Source organism: Pelophylax lessonae (genome assembly GCF_965119305.1).
Source record: "Pelophylax lessonae genome assembly, chromosome: 4".
Taxonomy (NCBI): Eukaryota; Metazoa; Chordata; class Amphibia; order Anura; family Ranidae; genus Pelophylax; species Pelophylax lessonae.
In genome coordinates this window covers 519858819-519875118 of record NC_138771.1, presented here as the reverse complement: position 1 = coordinate 519875118, position 16300 = coordinate 519858819, and the positions used below count along the sequence as shown (strand labels likewise).

The window sequence follows — 16300 nt, the reverse complement described above, 5'->3', positions numbered from 1 at the left end:
AATGCTGCTGTCTGCTGTGCCTCTGTGCTCATTCATCCAGAGTGGCAACACTCTAACCCTAAATTCACATTTCCACATTTTGTGCAGCCCATTAAAAAAAAAAAAAAGGTGCATGCACCTTTTAAAAAATGCGGCCGCAGGGAAATTGCATGGTCTTTTTGACCATGCGATTTCTCTGTGGATCCTGCAGACGTACTGCATGCTGAGATCCATGGGGGGGGCATTCACAATGAATAGCAGCCTTGCGCGTCTCCTAAGAGCAGTGCAATTTGGCTGCAGGAGCAGTAACGGATGTGATTCTCGCACCCGCAGCGACACACAGAGATGTAAAACCTAGGGTAATATAGGAGGAGTGTTGCTGACCAGATCACCAGCTGAAAACAGAGGGGAAATGCCTAAAGAAAGGAAAACTAATACAGCCACCACATCTAATGAATGGTAAGCTGCAATGTTTTACATTTTTGGTTTGGGGTTTTTTGTACTGCTTTAATCTAACTATCCCTAAAATGTTCCTTCCCTCTCCTCCCAGGCTCCCACCTATCCTTCCTAATGTACAGTATATAACAAAGATGTCTATACTTATTTTTAATCTGGTCTGGTCCAGTGATCGACCGATATAGTTTTTTTACCACCGATCCCAATATTTTGGTCATCGGATATCGGCCGATATCTGCTGATATTTTCGGACATTAAAACTTTTTTTTTTTTTTAATGTCTACAGGTACTGTGGTGGAGGGATCTGGGGGTCTAAAAGACCCCAAACCCCTCCTCTGCACTTAAAGCATTCAAAACGCCAAGTTTGGCTGTTTTGAATGCTGTAAGATTTAGTATTTGGCGCCGCCAGTACCCGTTACATTACTTCTGGGTACTCAGCGGCGCCGAATTCAAAGAAATGGAGACTCGGTCAGACAGCAGCAGTGCAGATGGAGACCCGTCAGACGGCGGCGGTGAAGGTAGGATGTCCGGGTCTTCCGTTGGGACAGGAGATCTGGGCGAGCCGCGGAAGGCGGCGGGAGGGGGGGGTGTCCTCTCCCACTCCTTTAAATGACAGCCAAGCGGCTTCTCAGCCGACCGTCGGCTATGGACACCGGTACCGGGGTGATGCCTCTAGCTGCAGGCATCACCCGGTACATGCACTTTCCTGAAATATCGGCAATATTGGTAAATCAAAAAGCCGATTTCGATATATCGGGGAAAGTGCATATCAGCCCTCGATATATCGACTTTGCCGATAATCGGTTGATCCGTAGTCTGGTCACATGAGGCTTCAGCTCTGACTTCCCTCTTTAAGAAAGCATTCAACATTGGCTGGGAATTCTGGGAGTTGTAACATCACCCAAAGGTCTCAATAGCCCAGCAGTCAGTGCAATCTCTTCTCCCCTGCAGCAGCCTTTTACTGACACCGGGGAGCGAGAGCTGTGGAATCACATGATAAGACAGGATTAAAAATAGTTAAGTACACTCATTTTTTTTATACAGGTTTGGCAGGATAGGTAGGAGTGGAGAGGAAATATTTTTAAGAATAGTTAGATTTTAAAAAAAGGGCATTTTCAGTTCCAAGTTAGTGCATGGAGGCCTGAATCACCCACTGGCTTTTTAAATTGCCTGGGGAACCCAATTCTAGGTTCTCGTTTTTTCTAAGGCCACATTCAGATGAATACATGGGGTGGCTGCTGACAAGAATCAGTAGATGAATAGGCGGATAGGAGATAGCAGAGTGCTAGTTCTCCTTTCACTACTCAGTCACAGGCCGGTAGTGGGTCCAGGATCACCTGGGCTAAAAGAAAGTGGGTGAAATGATGCTGGCTGTCATTATAATCTGGAAAACTGAGGACATCTTGTGGCAGAAAAGGAGTACTCTGGGGGACATCTATTGATTGATGGTGTTGAGTCTTCGATGGGAGCACCTGAAAAATGCACATATGTTAAGTTTCTCATGCATTATCTTGCCCAGCGTCTAGCTTTCCTTTACTGAGAATACTTTTAAAAATGTTTATGCCTGAAATATGTTAAAAAATGTGCAAAATCTCCCAACCACACACAAAAAAAAGCCCCAAAAATGAACAAAGACACTTGGCTCAAACCCTAACTGTTGATCCTAACCCCTAAACTAACCCGAACACCAAAACAAAGTTAACACCTTTTGATGTGTACTTTCCTTGTCCTTGCCATCAGTAGTGGATAGACACTGATCAGCCATACCATTATGACCACCCACTTAATATTGACCTCTGAAGATTCAGTGTGGTATCTGGTACCAAACCGTTAGTAGCAGAGCCTCCAAGTCAGCCTTTTTTGAACCGGGTTGCCCAAGCACCATGGGGTGCCTTCAGGTTTCTTCATGGTTGCCTTGGTAAAATGCCTAAAAATTGCCCAGAAATTGTATACAAGCCAGTGGGTGGATCAAACCTGCCTTTTACATACACAAAGCCATAGGTTTTCATTATGCATCATTACAACCTTCCAGCCACCGATGTCCCAACAAAGAATGGAGGACATCGGGCTCCTACACAGCATCCTTGTTGGCTCCAGACTGGACCACTTTCTTCCATTGCTCCATTTCTGATGATCACGTGCCCATTGTAGGCGCTTTTCGCTGTAGACACTGGTCAGCATTGGCATCTTGACTGGCCTGTGCCTACGCAGTCCCATACACAGCAAACTGTGATGCACTGTGTGTTGTGTTCTGACACTTTCTATCAGATATTCCAAAGCAGTGGCAGCTGGTGCGAAAAAAAATTTTTGGGAGGGGAAGCAAATAAACCTCACTAGGTCAGCACTCACCAGGGGACGCCCTGATACTTACCTACAAATGAAGCCCTCCAGCAGTCATGGCTCCCCTGATACCCGGTGGCTTCCGTGTTAACCCAGTCTTCTTTCCGGGTTCCAAATGTTCAGCTTCATGATTGGCCGGGATGAGAAGCCGGAAACCGGAAGTGACACAATAATGAGTATTGATTCGCTAAAATCAAAAGTGGGAGGGTTTGGGGCGCAGTGCTCTGTGCTCTGAAGACAACCTAAAACAAGCCAAATCAGAGCCTCAGGCTCTGATTAGGCCTGCGCCGTGCACACACATAGAACGATTCATTTTTAAATAAAATATAATATGATACTTTAGGATGTTAAAAAATGTTAGTCATATTATAAGTTATTTATTTTTTTAAATCATTCTATGATTAACTTTCTTATTTGAAAACAAACTTTAAGAACTTTTGGGGGGTGGTGCCCCTTATGGACCAGCCGCCACTCGCAGGACTATAAGTATCTTTTCAAGAAGCACTATAAAACAACAGAGAGTGCACTGACCTATTAGCGCCAGTTCACATTGCAGCGACGCTACTTCGCACCGCGACCTCCGAGGTCGCGGTGCGAGCAGCGTGCCGCGACCTCGGAGCGGCCGCCACGGACTTCATAACATTGAAGTCTATGGCGGTCGCCTCCGGGTCGCCCCAAAGAAGCTCCGGACCCTTTTTCTAGGTCGGAGCGACGTGTGTCGCTCCTATTAGGACGGGTCCGCAACTTCCCTATGGGAGGCGACCTGCGGCGACCTGTGAGGCGACCAGGTCGCCTCACAGGTCGCCCTAGTGTGAACCGGCACTTACACTTTACCAATTTAATAAACAAGTAAAACAAGTAGTATGCTCACAAAGGCACAATCATAATAAGCGTGTCACCTTTCAGTGTCCAATGCAGCTTATGTGCTTCAAGGGAAAAGCTCTCTTCATCTCAGAGGGCTTGTCTCTCAAAATCCATAAGCCAAAAGGTATTCCCATGTCACTATTCTAGCGGTGTGGATCTGGAAGCGGTCTCATCTGTATTTTATGACACACTTGTTATGATCATGCATTTGTGAGCATATTACTTGTTTCATAAAATTGTATGTAGCAATATTTCCAGTCCTTGAGCCTGAGATGGGTCTGCCATTGTTACCGGTAGCACTTCCAACACATTTAGCCCCCGTTCACACTGGGGCGACGCTACTTCGCACCGCGACCTCCGAGGTCGCGGTGCGAGCAGCGCGCCGCGACCTCGGAGCGGCCGCCACGGACTTCATAACATTGAAGTCTATGGCTGTCGCCTCCTGGTCGCCCCAAAGAAGCTCCGGACCCTTTTTCTGAGTCGGAGCGACTTGTGTCGCTCCTATCAGAACGGGTCCGCAGCTTCCCTATGGGAGGCGACCTGCGGCGACCTGTGAGGCGACCAGGTCGCCTCACAGGTCGCCCCAGTGTGAACGGGGGCTCAAGTTGTGAACCCAAGTGTGAGAACTGAGACAATGACCATTCATTCTGGCATCTTTGTTTTGTTTATTTTGTAAGTTAACTCAGAAGATCCAGGACTGTAGAACATTTGATTCCTGACACTCTGTTTAGCTCAAAAGTCTGGTGAACAGCTCCCTCCAGCCCTTCACTGACTGAGGTAGCTCCTTGTAACTGCTTATGCTGCTGCAACTCTTAATACTGTACACTGCACACATTAATTTTTCAGGGCCCAACTGCTGGCGCCCCCTTTACTACTACAGGGTCCTCCTTGAACTAGGCACCCCCTCTAACACTTCAGGGTCCTCTGACTAGCTCCTGGATCCCTTGGACCTTCACCGGAGTGGTCTCCTCTACGCTAGGCAGACCCCCTAGGGGTAATTCACAGTAATCATGACCTTGGAAGGCTTTCCTGGAACTGAACCCCTCTATCTCCACTGGTCCTCAGCACACCGGATCCCTTCTGCAACTCAGCTCAGCTCTCACTCTGTTCCCTCAGGCAAGCCGCCTGAGACACCTGATTCTTCTGACAGGAGGAGAGACAGTCATACTATCCCTCCTGGAACTCTGCTTCCCGCCAAAGATGCTGCGTCATGCGTTCCCTTCAAATTTTTACCAACTCCCAGAATCCTCTGTGGTAGAATCTGCCTTCTGGGGTAGATACAGGCCTGAGTCTGATTGGGTTTCCTCCACTGCCCTATGAGAATCCGCTCATGGAGCCAGTGGGGAGACCCCCCCCCCTCAGCAGACACACCTGGGAGACATTGAAATCATGGCCCTGCTGTTAGGCAGCCGAGGCCCACTATACTTTACCTAGCACCTACCTTGTAGGGTGCTACATGTATAGTGGTAATGCGCAGGATTGGTGTGCCCTCTCTTAGTTTTTTGTTTAAAGTGGTTGTAAACCCACCTTGAGAACTTTTACCTATAGGTACTGTAAATATCTCCTAAACTTGCACTGTTTAGGAGATATTTACATTGCATGCAGCCGATGACCTTATCGGCTTATGCGCTCTGAAGAAATGGCCGCCCGTGTCCTTTCTTCAGAGCCCTGTGCCGTGACCGGCGTCTCCCGCACGCATGCGCATGAGTGAAGTCACGCGGCTCCGTCCAGTAATACAGCCGGAGTCCGCAGACCCGGAAGGAAGACGGCAGAAGATGGATGCGGCCGCCAGAGGGGACAACGTGGGCTTCATTTGCAGGTAAGTGTCACATTATACATTTACTTTGCAGGGGGAAAAAAATGAATAAAAAAACAGGAACATTTTTTCTTCCTCTTTACCCTTTCTATCGGAACCAGCATTAACTTTTTCAGCACATTGAACTATTGGAGCTCTTCTATTAGATGGGACTACACAAATCAGCCCTGACTCACCACATGCATCAAAGAGCCCTGGCTGTCCATGACCCTGTGGCTGGTTGGCCGATTTTCTTCCTTGGACCACTGAAGGTCGGTCCTGACCAATGCAGAGGGGAAACATCCAACAGGAGCTGCAGTTCTGGAGTTGCTCTGACCCAATCATCCAGTCATTACAATCTGACCCAGTCATCCAGTCATTACAATCTGACCCAATCATCCAGTCATTACAATCTGACCCAAGTCACCCAGTCATTACAATCTGACCCAATCATCCAGTCATTACAATCTGACCCAATCATCCGGTCATTACAATCTGACCCAATCATCCAGTCATTACAATCTGACCCAATCATCCAGTCATTACAATCTGACCCAGTCATCCAATCATTAAAATCTGACCCAGTCATCCAATCATTACAATCTGACCCAATCATCCAATCATTACAATCTGACCCAGTCATCCAATCATTACAATCTGACCCAGTCATCCAGTCATTACAATCTGACCCAATCATCCAGTCATTACAATCTGACCCAGTCATCCAATCATTACAATCTGACCCAGTCATCCAGTCATTACAATCTGACCCAGTCATCCAATCATTACAATCTGACCCAGTCATCCAATCATTACAATCTGACCCAATCATCCAGTCATTACAATCTGACCCAGTCATCCAATCGTTACAATCTGACCCAGTCATCCAATCATTACAATCTGACCCAATCATCCAGTCATTACAATCTGACCCAGTCATCCAATCATTACAATCTGACCCAGTCATCCAATCATTACAATCTGACCCAGTCATCCAATCATTACAATCTGACCCAGTCATCCAGTCATTACAATCTGACCCAATCATCCAGTCATTACAATCTGACCCAGTCATCCAATCATTACAATCTGACCCAGTCATCCAATCATTACAATCTGACCCAGTCATCCGGTCATTACAATCTGACCCAATCATCCGGTCATTACAATCTGACCCAATCATCCAGTCATTACAATCTGACCCAGTCATCCAATCATTACAATCTGACCCAGTCATCCAATCATTACAATCTGACCCAATCATCCAATCATTACAATCTGACCCAATCATCCAATCATTACAATCTGACCCAATCATCCAATCATTACAATCTGACCCAGTCATCCAATCATTACAATCTGACCCAGTCATCCAATCATTACAATCTGACCCAATCATCCAATCATTACAATCTGACCCAATCATCCAATCATTACAATCTGACCCAGTCATCCAATCATTACAATCTGACCCAGTCATCCAATCATTACAATCTGACCCAGTCATCCAATCATTACAATCTGACCCAGTCATCCAGTCATTACAATCTGACCCAATCATCCAGTCATTACAATCTGACCCAGTCATCCAATCATTACAATCTGACCCAGTCATCCAATCATTACAATCTGACCCAGTCATCCGGTCATTACAATCTGACCAATCATCCGGTCATTACAATCTGACCCAATCATCCAGTCATTACAATCTGACCCAGTCATCCAATCATTACAATCTGACCCAGTCATCCAATCATTACAATCTGACCCAATCATCCAATCATTACAATCTGACCCAATCATCCAATCATTACAATCTGACCCAATCATCCAATCATTACAATCTGACCCAGTCATCCAATCATTACAATCTGACCCAGTCATCCAATCATTACAATCTGACCCAATCATCCAATCATTACAATCTGACCCAATCATCCAATCATTACAATCTGACCCAGTCATCCAATCATTACAATCTGACCCAGTCATCCAATCATTACAATCTGACCCAATCATCCAATCATTACAATCTGACCCAAGTTATCCTTTTTTCTGCTTTCAACAAATCAACTTCAAGGACAACATGTTCACTTGCTGCCTAATATATCCCCTCAGTTTCAGGTGGCAGTGTGATGAGATAACCAATGTTACTCACATTACTAGTCAGTGGTCATAATGTTATTGCTGATCGGTGTCCCAGTATCAGCACTCATTTAATCCCGGCAATCAAACAAGGCAGCCACCAGATAGCAGTGCACAGAATGACGTCACATGTCTATGTAAATATATAGCGGTCTATATACTGTACACTGTAGAGCTCTGTATGGTAAATCACAGTCTTCCGCTAAAGACAGCGGTGGAGAACCTCTGGCCACACAGTGGGCGTGTTCATGCATTTAGGTGTGTGGTTGAACGTCAGATTTTTATAGAGTGGGCGGGTTTTCTGGAATGACTCCGCCTCGATAGGCGCGGTTTAGCCTGTAGTCAGGGCTCTCGCCAGTAGGCGGGCTTAATGCTCCGCAGCTCCCCCTAGTGGACTCCGCTGGTGGCGCTGAGCATATTCAGGTGATAGCAGGGACGCGGATCGGTGGCCGGTGGTCATGGAACGGGGAGGCGGCCGGTGCTGAGGACGGAGCGGGGATCACACACACACCGGGACAATGAGCTCCTCTCCAGCAGCAGGCTCGGCCGCTCCACCGTGCCGCCTGGCCCATTACTTCGTGATCTGCGGGACGGACGCGGATAGCGGGCTGGAGCCGGATGAGCTGGCCGGTGAGACAGGGGACTGGCTGGGCACACACCGGGAAGAATAGGGGGGGGGGGGGGTACTGAGCTGTACCGGGAGGAGGACTCATCCTGTGCTGTGCCACAATGTCTACAGAATGGTGATCTGGGTTCCCTGGTGTGCCAGGGTCTGAGACTGCCAGGGGGGATGTGTGATGGGGTACGGGGAGATTGGGGGGGGGGGGGGGTGACAGTGTGATGGGGTACGGGGAGATTGGGGGGGGGGGTGACAGTGTGATGGTGTACGGGGAGATTGGGGGGGTGTGAAGGGGAATGTGTGATGGGGTACCGGGGAGATTGGGGGGTGTGTGATGGGGTTTGGGGGGGATGTGTGATGGGGTACCGGGGAGATTGGGGGGATGTGTGATGGGGTACCGGGGAGATTGGGGGGATGTGTGATGGATTACTGGGGGGGGATGTATGATGGGGTACTGGGGGGTTTGGGGGGGATGTGTGATGGGGTACCGGGGAGATTGGGGGGATGTGTGATTGGGTACTGGGGGGTTTGGGGGGGGATGTGTGATGGGGGTTGGGGGGGGATGTGTGATGAGGTACCTGGGGATGTGTGATGGGGTACCAGGGGGATTGGAGGGGGGGGATGTCTGATGGGGTACCAGGGGGGATTGGAGGGGGTTGTCTGATGGGGGATTGGAGGGGGTTGTGTGATGGGGTATATGATGAGGGATTGGGGGGTTGTGTGATGGGGTACTGGGGGGATTGGAGGGGGTTGTGTGATGGGGTACTGGGGGGATTGGAGGGGGGGATGTCTGATGGGGTACCAGGGGGGATTGGAGGGGGTTGTCTGATGGGGTATATGATGAGGGATTGGGGGGTTGTGTGATGGGGTACTGGGGGGATTGGAGGGGGTTGTGTGATGGGGTACTGGGGGGATTGGAGGGGGGGATGTCTGATTGGGGTACCAGGGGGGATTGGAGGGGGTTGTCTGATGGGGTATATGATGAGGGATTGGGGGGTTGTGTGATGGGGTACTGGGGGGATTGGAGGGGGTTGTGTGATGGGGTACTGGGGGGATTGGAGGGGCTTGTGTGATGGGGTACTGGGGGATTGGAGGGATGTGTGATGGGGTACTGGAGGATTGGAGGGATGTGTGATGGGGTATGGGGGGGGGGGGTTGGGTTAATGCAATGGAGTATCAGGCGGGTATGTGTAATGGGGTACCAGGGGGGTATTCATGAATGGTATCGGGGGTATGTGTGATGGGGTATTCATGAATGCTAACGGGGGGTATGTGTAATGGGGTACTAGGGGGGTATTCATGAATGGTACTGGGGGGTTGTGTGTTTGGTACCAGTGGGCTATTTGTGATGGTGTGCCAAGGAGGCATGTGTGTTGAGTACAGGGGGTATGTGTGTTGGGGTTCCGGGTGGGGGGGGGGGTGTTGTGTTGCTGGGGGGGAATGGTGATGTGTGATTGGTAAGGGGGGGTGTTATGTGTGGTTGGTACAGGTGGAGGGTATGTGTTTTGGGGTGTGGGAGGGTGGTTATGTGTATTGAAGATGGTCAGTGTTGGCATACTGTGATTCTCATTTTTTTTTTTCCTACAGCACATGTTACTTTATACATTGTATGTTATTGAGGAATGATTGTTGTCATTGTAAACATTTAGGTAAAGTAACATTGTATTATTTCCTATGTGGGAAGTGTTTGGCACTCTGTAGGTATAGCTGGCATCCAGTGATTGAGCGGTGTGACCCTGGACTGAATCCTTCCCAGTGAGTTTCTCATGTGTCTAATGATATGGTTCAGTAGTGGGAGGTGGGCATGCAGGCTACAGAGGAGATGCCATGATAAGAGGGTACTGGGCACACACAGGAAGGAGGATTTATTCCAGCACCTGGCTTCTGTCAGCATCACTATATTGTGGGAGGGAAGGGAAGCAGGGGTGACAATCCCTTGGCAGATACATGTAAAGCGATGTGTGGGATCCCATAAAAAGCAATGTTAATGACATATAGGGACATGTCAGGAAGGTGTGGGCGATGCCATTCTCAGTGTAAACGCTCCAGATCCATTCCCCTTATCCTTGCTGCCTTACCTTGTGACTCAGAGCTGGAATAACAATACATCCAGCAAAGTTTTCCCAAGTAGTAAAGGAGGGTGAGGGTGGTAGCTCTGGAAGTCGTTCATTTAAACACCCATCCATATTTTTATTGTGACTGTGCTATTTAAAGTACCAACTGGCAAGTTTTTCTGACCGTGATCAATGATATAGAAACAGATTCTAAGGCAGCATATGGTAAAGTATAAGTCTGTAGGAGATCAGCAGCACTGAAATGTAATAAAGGATGAAAAATTGTGAAAAGGAAGTTTGTTTATATATATATATATATATATATAACAGGGAATGTTCAGTGAAAGTCTCATTTACTTCTTTCCACATATGATATTTTGACTTGCAATGTACCTTGCAGCTTGCTCGAAAATTTGCCTACTCCAGGAGGCGTCTATTCCAAAGCACAGTCCCCTCCCTCCCTGCATGTCATAGCCCTTTCCTGTGTGTAAATACTTTCTATGCTGGCCCAGCTCCTCCTCCCCTCCCTACATAATCTTGATTGTAGATACGGGGGGAGGAGCGAAGGGGAATACGATTATTATAATTATACAGGATTTATATAGCGCCAACAGTTTACGCAGCACTTTCACGATCCTAATCCGGCATTTCCACGATTCAGTGCAGAGCCGTTCTCTGCTAACAGCTATCAAAAAATAAATAAAGGCAGCCAGCAAAGATTTTATCACAAAATTGTTCAGCACTGAGATAAAATTGAAAACATTATATCAGTTGGTTCTTTTAGATCCAGGGGATGAACTTCTGTCTGTAAAGGAGGGCAGTTTAACCACTTAAAGACTAAGGGGGAGATTTAACTAAAATTGGAGAGTGCAGAATCTGGTGCAGCTGTGCATGGTAACCAATCAGCTTCTTCAATTAAGCTTGGACAATAAAACCTGGAAGCTGATTGGCTCCTATGCAGAGCTACACCAGATTTTGCACTTTCATTTAAGTAAATCACTCCCTCTGCGTTTTTCTGACATTTGTAGCTTACAAGTTAAAGTGATTGTAAAGTCTCGCATGTGTGTGGTGTGTGTTTGTTTTTTTTTTTTTTTTTTTTTTTTTTTTTTTTTTTTTTATAAATAACATGCTATGCTTGCTCTGTGCAGTGGTTTTGCACTGGGCAGCCTGGATCCTCCTCTTCTCGGGTTCCTCTTCGGTGCTCTGGCCCATCTCTCCTATCGAGTGTCCCCACAGCAAGCAGCTTGCTATGGGGACACCCGAGCCGAGCTGCAGCTCCATGTGTCCATTCAGATATGGACCTGCTGTCTGGCCCCGCCCCTTCTTCTGATTGATTGGCTGGCTTACTGACGTTGACAGCTGCTGGAGCCAATGACGCCACTGCCGTGTCTCAGCCAATCGGGAGGGAGAGTCCCGGATGGCTGAGGGACTTGTGGACATCACTAGAAAGAAATGGGGCTCAGGTAAGCATTAGGGGGGCTGGGGGGAATGCTATAACCAGAATTCTTTTTATCTTAATGCATAGATAAAAAAAAAAAAGCCTTCTGCCTTTACAACTCTTTTTAAAATCAGTATTTTGTTAGAAAATTACTTAGAACCCCAAAATTATGTACGTTTTTTTTTTTTTTTTTCCCCCTAGAGAAAAAAATGGCGGTCATTGCAGTATTTTATGTTGCGCTGTGTTTGCGCAGTGGTCTTTCAGAAGCAATTTTTTGGGGGAATACACTTCAATAAATAAATAAAAAAAAAAAAACTAAACAGTAAAATTAGTCCAATTTTTTTTTTTTAAATATTGTGAAAGATGATGTTCTGCCGAGAATCGTGAGAGAATCACAATCTTTATGCTAAGCAAAAAAATTGTGATTCTCATTTTATCCAGGATCGTGCAGCCTTTAACCACTTCAGCTCCGGAAAGGTTTTACCCCCTTAATGACCAGACCATTTTTTGCAATACGGCACTGTTGCTTTAATGGACAATTGCGCGGTCGTCCGATGCTGTACCCAAATAAAATTGATGTCCTTTCTTTTCCCATAAATAAAGCTTTCTTTTGGTGGTATTTGATCACCTCTGTGGTTTTTTTAAATTTTGCGCTATAAAGAAAAAAAGAGCAACAATTTTGAAAAAAAAAAAAAAAAACGCAATCTTTTTTTACTTTCTGCTATAAAACATTTTACCAATAACATTTAAAAAAAAAAGGGATTTTTATCAGTTTAGGCCAATTTGTAAAACTGTGGGATATATTTTTGGACTTTATTTATTTATTTTTATTTATTAGTAATGCCACCAGGTTGAACCTCAGTCTGTTTAGGAGCTCAGTGATGCCCTGGTCCAGATCTGGGAAGAATATACCCCAGGACACCATCCGTTGTCTCGTTAGGAGCATGCCCTGATGTTGAAAGGCACGCATACAAGCATGTGGGGGCAATACAAACTACTGAGTGCCATTTTGAGTTGCAATGAAATTTCAGCAAAATGGACTAGCCTGCTGCATAATTTTTTCACTTTGGTTTTTGGGGTGTACTTGAATTTAGCCCCCTGTAGATTGATCTTTTTCATTTCCATCAATGTTTGATCCTTTTCATTCCTAACACATTACCCAGTCTATATCAGTATAGATATCCAGCATGAGATTTTTCCCCACTGAGATCTGGTGCGTTTTCAAAGTGTTCCTTTACCTTTTTTTGATCAGTGTATTTTACCTGTTTATGTATCAGTTTGTGTGGAGTTGAGCTTAGGCCCCTTTCACACTGTGTTTTGAAAAGTCCTGCATGTAGCATCTTTGGTGCCCGGTATAAAAATGCATCCCCAGTTTTTTTTCATAATAAATGCAAGCATGTCCATGTTTCACCGGTGCATGCTGGAAATCGGGAATCCAGAACTGCACCAAAATGACATTGAAAACACATTCGGGCCTCATGCACACAGGACATTTTAGCCAGCTCTCCTAGATGCCTTTCCTCTTGGGTCAGTGTTTGACAGAAAAAAGCTTGACGCTTGTAAACGTGTGTAATACGTGTAGGCACATAAAGCGCTTGAGCGTTTAATTCATTCCATTGGCCAGAAAAATATTTTTTTCTGGCCATTAAAGTTCAAAGCTGCCACATTTGACACTTTTTGGGATGAGTGGGTACCTGGTTTTGACAGGTACCCATTCTCAGTTCTGGCTCAGATCCATGCGGAGATCTGAGCCGGAAATTGGCACCACCTCCTTCCCCTGCAGTCTGCTGGGACACATTGCAGGTCCCAGAAGAGTATGGGACCATTCACAAGGCGCAGCGCGGCTCACACATGTGCGGTAGTACACCGGCTGTAAAGCTACAATGATTCACTTCCCGTTCCCTTTACTAGAGATGCCGGTGGCTGCACCCAAAGCTGATTGAAGAATTGGTTTGGGTGAGTACATCGCTGGATCCCTGGACAGGTAAATGTCCTATTAAAAGTTTATTAAAATATTTGTAGATGCTGACTTTTAAATTTTTTTTGGGGGAGCCTGAAACTCCGCTTTAAATAAAGCTCCAGAACTAAATTTGCTTTGCTTGCATCAAGCGTTTTCTGCCCAATTTTTTTTTTTTTTTTTTTTTTAAAGCCCGTAGCGTGTGAAACACACTCAAAAGACTTCACCCGGTGCATAAAAAAGTGCACACACACAAACGTGAGGAACACAAAAAGTGCACAGGGTGTGCGAACAAATGGTCTTCCCTCCGAAGAGGTAGGACCCGAACCTCGATCCCCCGGGGCGCAAGACTCCTGACAGGGATTTAAGGTACTCATGGTCTGTCTGGCCGGAACCAGACTGACCCCGTTCTTCAGGGGGACTGCCGAAACAGCCCCCACCGAGTACTAAGTGGGGCTCCCCCGAAGGGAGACCCCATGAGAGAGGGCAGACCAAGCCAAAAGGCCATATCCACCCCCTCTCAAGACTCAAGGTAGGGCCCGAGGACCCACACCCTACAAGTCGTGCAGGTGAAAAAAAAGGTGATAGAGAAGTGACAAACTACAAAGAAAAAGACACACACAAACAAAAAGGTGGGGAAGGGGAAGTGGAGAGGTGAATTAGTGCCTAAGTGAAAAACAAAGGCAGGCCTTCCGGCCGGAATAAAAATTCCTCTGGTCGAAGCCAAAAGGCCTTGCCCAAGAGGCAGGTGCTTAAAAAAAGTGTGCGTAGGTGCAGTGACCATGGTGCCGAAAAACTCAAGGCGAGCTGCCCCTCACCAGTGAGAATTAAGGCACCCCTGGGCTGCCACCCCAGGGGCACATACACTACGGGCTTTCTCTACCCCGGCCCAATGGCCAGACCGAGTGTAGCCCTTGCCTACCAGGAGGTTTGGAGCGTGGACAGCTTAGAGAGAGCCTGCCTTCAACTGGGGACAAGCCTTTTGCAAGGCCAGATTCAACCCAGGAGGAAAGGCCCTCCCACCGCCATCCCAATTCCTCACCAATTACATCCAGGAGCAATACTAACCGTCCTTTCCCAGCTTTCTTGCTCCCTTCAAACTGGTAGGGGCGGACCCATTCAAATCAGGAAGGCATTGGAACCCTCCGGCTTTCTCTGGTTTGGCCTACTCCGGTCCTCCAGTTACGCCCAGAGCGCCCCGGTTAACTTCGGCCACCACCGATACTAACCTTCAGGTTCCATTCCAACACTGATAAGAACAGATACTACACTTGATCTTAGCCAAAAGGCCGAGAAGCGTTTTCTGCCCAATGCTTCTCCTCCTGGACTTGCTGGGAGAAAAAACACCCAGCGCCCCTAGCAACAACCTTCACGTCCAGTGTGCATAAGGGCCTAAACCACATACTGTGTTTTTAAGTGCACCAGCGTGAAGGGGCCCCTAAATTTCCTAAAGTTTCTTTACAATAGCCTGCTCCAGCTGACTACCCTGTAAAGATAATTTTGTAAAAATTTCCTAGCGATGTTATTAAGTATTACAGATTTGTTGTGATTCTGTTTATATCGAAGCAGGAAGTTTTGATCTGTATTTTGCCCTTTAGAACTGCTGCTGTTCCTGCCGTCTTTCAGCCTCCATAAGATATTTGCATTGTAGATTCATGACACACATAGACAATCGCTGTAACGGATGTCATCTGGGGATGTTGTGATTCCCATATCCCAACCCCCCACGTCCTGCTTCTGCTGAGCCTTCGCAGCAGAGCTGTGGATGAAGCTTCTTCTGCCGGGGATGATTAGGCTTAGCCTGGAGGATTGTGTTGCTATCTGTCTGGAGCAGAATTGCCCCCATACGATGATTTTCATGCCGACAGTAAAGGCGATTTCAGCATCGCCAAAGAAAATGAACAGTATCAGTTTTAACATGAGAGTGATACTGTAAGCTTGTGTTTTTACAAATCTGGTCCCCATCTGTTTTAAAGCATCCAAGTCATCTCCTAAGATAATAAGGGATGAGAATTGCCGGATACCAAATCTGAACTTGTGGCAATTCTGGTTTAGCGGCAGTGGGTGTTTGATAAATGTTACATTGCACCTTTTACGGTAAAAGATCATTTCTTGCTGGGCGATATCAGACTCTCAGCTGGGCCAGTGATGACATTACCTCCTTTCAAGCTGTAGAATAAGTGCTGGTTGGCGGTGTTTTATTTTTGACCACGGTTTATGCTTTTTATGTGTAAATTGGCTTTGCAGCTGTTTGCAGCAGTCATCACACAACAGGGTGAGGCGCTTCCTAGGGGTAGTCATGGCTTATCGCTAAAAGGGCAAGTCTTCCACGCAATGGAACCTGTGTTGTATTTTTTTTTCTCAATTAACAATTTCTGTTGAATATCTATGAAAACAGAAAAGACCAAAAAGCAGTATACAATGAAAACTTCAGTAATGATAAAGATATCATGCTGGTTGAAATAAACACAAAAAGTATGATTACATAGTGCAAGCATGCTCCCCCCAAAAAGAGCCTATATTATTGTGGGGGAGTGTTGCCCCTAGAGGTGCTGACCACACTTCATTATTCGTTTCCAAAGCTGGCTATACTCTCCAGGGGTCTCCAGACTTTGGGGGGGGGGGGGGGGTGTAGCCAGCGGGAGTAGAAAAA

At 46.7% G+C, this 16300-nt stretch overlaps 1 protein-coding gene across 2 annotated transcripts in view; it reads left to right on the top strand.

Moving 5' to 3' along the window:
• Nucleotides 1-7992: 7992 nt before the first annotated feature.
• DENND5B (DENN domain containing 5B) overlaps nt 7993-16300 on the top strand; it is a 198461-nt gene continuing 190153 nt past the window's right edge. For both annotated transcript variants that reach the window (XM_082257218.1, XM_082257217.1), the window contains exon 1: nt 7993-8209. In XM_082257218.1, the coding sequence (XP_082113344.1) occupies nt 8098-8209 (112 nt within the window). In that variant the 5' untranslated portion in view covers nt 7993-8097. The remainder of the gene's footprint in view (nt 8210-16300) is intronic.